Genomic DNA, 4033 nt, shown 5'->3' on the forward strand with positions numbered 1-4033 from the left:
ATGGGGGTCTTCAGTGATATTCCTTCTTTCATATCTGTTTTTGGTGATTTGCATCTTCCCTGTTTTGTTCCTTAGAAACCAGGCTGGATGTTAATAAGATTACCTCGCTAACTGGAGATTAAAATTTTATAACTCTTCTCAAAGATATAGCTTTTGGTTTCATTGATTTTCTCTATTATTTACCTGTTCTATTTTTTTTCCTCTTTATTATTTTCTTCCTTTGTGCTTGCTTTGGGTTTATTTTCTCTTTTTTTTTCTAGTTTATTAAACTAGAAACTTAGATCATTGATTTGAGACGTCTTTTATTTTTAATATAAACATTTAATGTTGTAAATTTCTGAGAACTATTTTAATGCATCCCACACATTTTGATAAGATGTTATCATTTTTGTTTAATTCAAAATATGTTCTAACATCTGATATCTTCCTCTTTAACCCAGGAGACATTTAAAATTGTGTTGTTTAATTTTCAAACATATGGGGAATTTCTAGTTATATTTCTGTTTTTGATTGATATTTAAATCTGTCATGACCAGAAAATATTCTCTATGTGATTTTAATACTTTTAAATTTGTTGAAGGTTTTTTTTTTTTTTTCTTTCCAGCCTATAATATTCCTGATCTTGGTGAATGTTGCATGTGTTCTTGAAAAGAATGTGTATTCTGTTGTTGTTGGGTAGAGTGTTCTATAAATGACAATCATGCCAAGTTTGTTGAAATAATTAGGTTCTCTATATTTATATATATTTAAAAACATGTTTTTACTGATTTTAGAGAGGACGGGAGAGGGAGAGATAGAAACATCAATGATGAGAGAGAATTATTGATCAGCTGTCTCCTGCACGCCCCATGCTGGGAATCGAGCCCGCAACCCAGGCATGTGCCCTGACTAGGAATCAAACCTGGGACCCTTCAGTTTGCAGGCCAACGCTCTATCCACTAAGCCAACCAGCTAGGGCGGTTCTCTATATTTATATTGATAGGGATTGCACAAAATCTGTAGGTCACTTGGGTAGTATGGATGTTTTAACGATATGATGTTTTTCAATTCATGAACATGGAATAGCTTCCAATTTATTTGTGTCTTCTTCAATTTCTTGCACAACGCTTTACTGTTTTCAGTGCACACAGGTCCTTCTCCTTCTTGGTTAAATTTATTTCTAAGTATTTTATTGTTTTTGATGCTATTGTAAATGAGACTGTTTTCTTATTTTTTTTAAAAAATAGTTTGTTGTTAGTGTTTAGAAATACAACTCATTTTTGTATGTTAATTTTGTGTCCTGCAACTTTACTGAATTTGCTTATTAATTCTCACAATTTTTGGTGGAGTTGTTAGGGTTCTCTATATATGGGATCATGTCTTCTACAAACAGAGACAATTTCACTTCTTCCTTTATGCTTTGAATGCCTTTAATCTCTTTCTTGCCTAATTGCTCTGGCTAAGACTTTCAGTAATATGTTGAATGGAAGTGGCAAGAATGGGCATTCTTGTCTTGTTCCTGATCTTAGAGGAAGTTTTCAGTTTTTCATCATTGCATCTGATATTAGCTGAGGGCTTGTCATATATAGCCTTTATTATGTTGTGGTACATTCCTTCAATTCCTAATTTTTGGAGAGTTCTTATTCTAAAAAGATGTTGAATTTTGTCACATGCCTTTTTCTGAGTCTATTGAGATAATTAAGTTTTTAATCCTTCATTCTGTTAATATGATGTATCACATTTATTGATTTGTGTATGTTGAAACATCCTTGCATCTTAGGGAATAAATCCCACTTCATCATGATGTATAATACTCTTAATGTGCTATTGAATTCAGTTTGCTAGTATTTTATTGAGGTTTTTGCATCTATATTTTTTTCAGGGATATTGATTTTAATTTCTTTTGGTGCAATGTCCCTTTCTGGCTTTCATATCCGGGAAATGCTAGCTCATAAAAATGTGTTGGGAACTGTTATTTCTCCTTCACTGTTTGTTTGTTTTTTGAAGACTTTGAGAAAGATTGCACTAATTTTTAAAATATTTTGTAAATTTGACTTGGGATCCTTTTTCATTTTTTACCCAAATGATTTTCTTTTGGCTTGTTTTGACACCATGTGTGTTTTTCATGGGTGTCTTGCTGTTAGCATTACAAATGAAAGTTAATTTTCTAAGGTAAAAATTTTCTAGATGTAATTTACTTACAGGATATTTTTCCTTACATGATATTCTTCTACTATTCCCCCTTTTTGATTTAAATATTAGGAGGCTTTTGGAAATTTTATAATGTAGTCTTGATAGCTTTTAAATTTTATTTTTTTGCATGAAAATATGACTGCTTTAGGTTAGATTCCTTTATTAACTTTTGGTCGAGAATATCTTTTTTTTTTTTATGAATATATTTCTTTACTAGGACTCTCACAACAATGACACATTAGCACTGTCCTTCTGACGTGATCAAGAACACAGGACATCTGATCCACATCGTGGCAGGACAGGAAATGGGTAAAGGCTCCCAGAGCTGATACCGTGTCCACTGAAGAAATCTATTCGCCAGAAAGGATGTTTCCTTGGACTCCATCTCCTCCGTTGTAGCTTCCAGGTCTCCAAGACTTGCCCAGAATCCTTCATTCCAGCACCAGTTGGCTCTTAACTTTCTCTTGCCACTCCAGACTCCTTTAAGACCTAGGTCAACTGCTCCAGTCTCACTAGCCCAGGCCAGTTTTGGAATCCTGCAGCACACATCTCTTTGGTATGCTGCTGTCCTGCCACCTTCAGGGGCACAATTGGGCGGTTGTTGGTGTTTTTTATTTTATTTTATTTTTTTTTTGCGGGGGGGGGAAATGGACATATCGTATTACCAAAAGCAAACGGTAGGGGTACATTAACAAATGACACTGGGCATACAACTAACAACCTCACAGGATACATACTTCTTCCCCAAATGATGATCAAATGATGATAATCCCCTAGAGAGCAAAGGAGCCCAGATCATGTATGGAATGGTTCTGTATGCCACGCACAAGGGAAATCAAGTGGGCGGTGTTTACTTCACCATGCCCGGTACACGGAAGGGAGTTAGTGCCTCAAAGCTGGAACCAGCTCTCTACCCTGGCTCTTTCCTGCCTTTGAATGGTGGCACCACTCTGCTTCCACCTGCTCTGGGCTTAGTTCATTTTTCAAAAGGGAGGAAAGATGGCGGAGGGAAAGTGGAAGAGGAGGTTTAGGGCAGGGGTGGGGTGGGTATAGGGATGACAATCTATAAGACAAAACAAAAATAATTCAAAAATATAAAAAGATTTACCTCTACAATATTTTATAACAATAGAACGTAGCTGGAAATCCTACATGGTAACACGGACAATATGATACACAACCCCAGGGAGAGGAGGCAAGAGAGAGTATGGCAGAGGCCATCGGTTTAGACCAAGAGCCTTTCGATGGACTGCTGAATGGACTGGATCTGCTGCTTCAGCTGGGAGCCTTCTTTGATGGTGACAGAACAGGCGATGACAGGCCTGGAGACCCCGCAGGCCCGCCCCAGTGCCTGCTTGGAGCGCACAAACACGTAGGGTACATTCTTGTCTTCACACAGCAGCGGGAGGTACAAGATGATCTCCAGGGGCTCTGCGTCTGCAGCCATCACAATGAACTCACAGATGCCTCTGTTAAGGGTTTTGGTGGCCTCATTGGCTCCTTTTCGAAGCTGCTTGTAGTTACATGACTGCTGGACGAGGTCCAATAGTTTTTTGGTGAGGTGGGCATCTGCAAGAGGGTAGGCCTTCGGATTTACATCAGCCTCAGTCATAGCTGCGGTCTCGCCTCTCCTCCAAACGCGCTGCCGAGGTATGTCAGAGAAGGCGCGCTCCACTCCACCGCAAAGTCCCACGGAAGTAGTAGAAAATTGAGAATATCTTTGTATATTTTCAGTAAACAACTCCAAGACCATGTAGATTCTTGCAACAGAGAGGAATTGACAGGACTGCTTCAGCCATGAAGACAGAAGAGAAACAGTCCAGAGGTGGAAGACGCTGGCGATGCCTTGCCATACTAGCAG

The 4033-nt window shown here is 38.2% G+C and overlaps 1 protein-coding gene across 1 annotated transcript; it reads right to left on the minus strand.

Moving 5' to 3' along the window:
- Positions 1–2957: 2957 nt before the first annotated feature.
- Positions 2958–3785, minus strand: LOC308245884 (NHP2-like protein 1). The gene has a single exon (XM_080663811.1). The coding sequence runs from the start codon at positions 3782–3784 to the stop codon at positions 3398–3400; it is 387 nt and encodes a 128-aa protein (XP_080519937.1). The 5' UTR covers position 3785; the 3' UTR covers positions 2958–3397.
- Between the last annotated feature and the right edge of the window lie 248 nt (positions 3786–4033).

The sequence above is a fragment of the Plecotus auritus genome, assembly GCF_963455305.1.
Source record: "Plecotus auritus genome assembly, chromosome: 4".
NCBI lineage: Eukaryota > Metazoa > Chordata > Mammalia > Chiroptera > Vespertilionidae > Plecotus > Plecotus auritus.

Coding starts and splice junctions, on each gene's coding strand:
- LOC308245884 (XM_080663811.1), bottom strand. CDS start 3,784: ATGACTGAGGCTGATGTAAATCCGAAGGCCTACCCTCTTGCAGATGCC.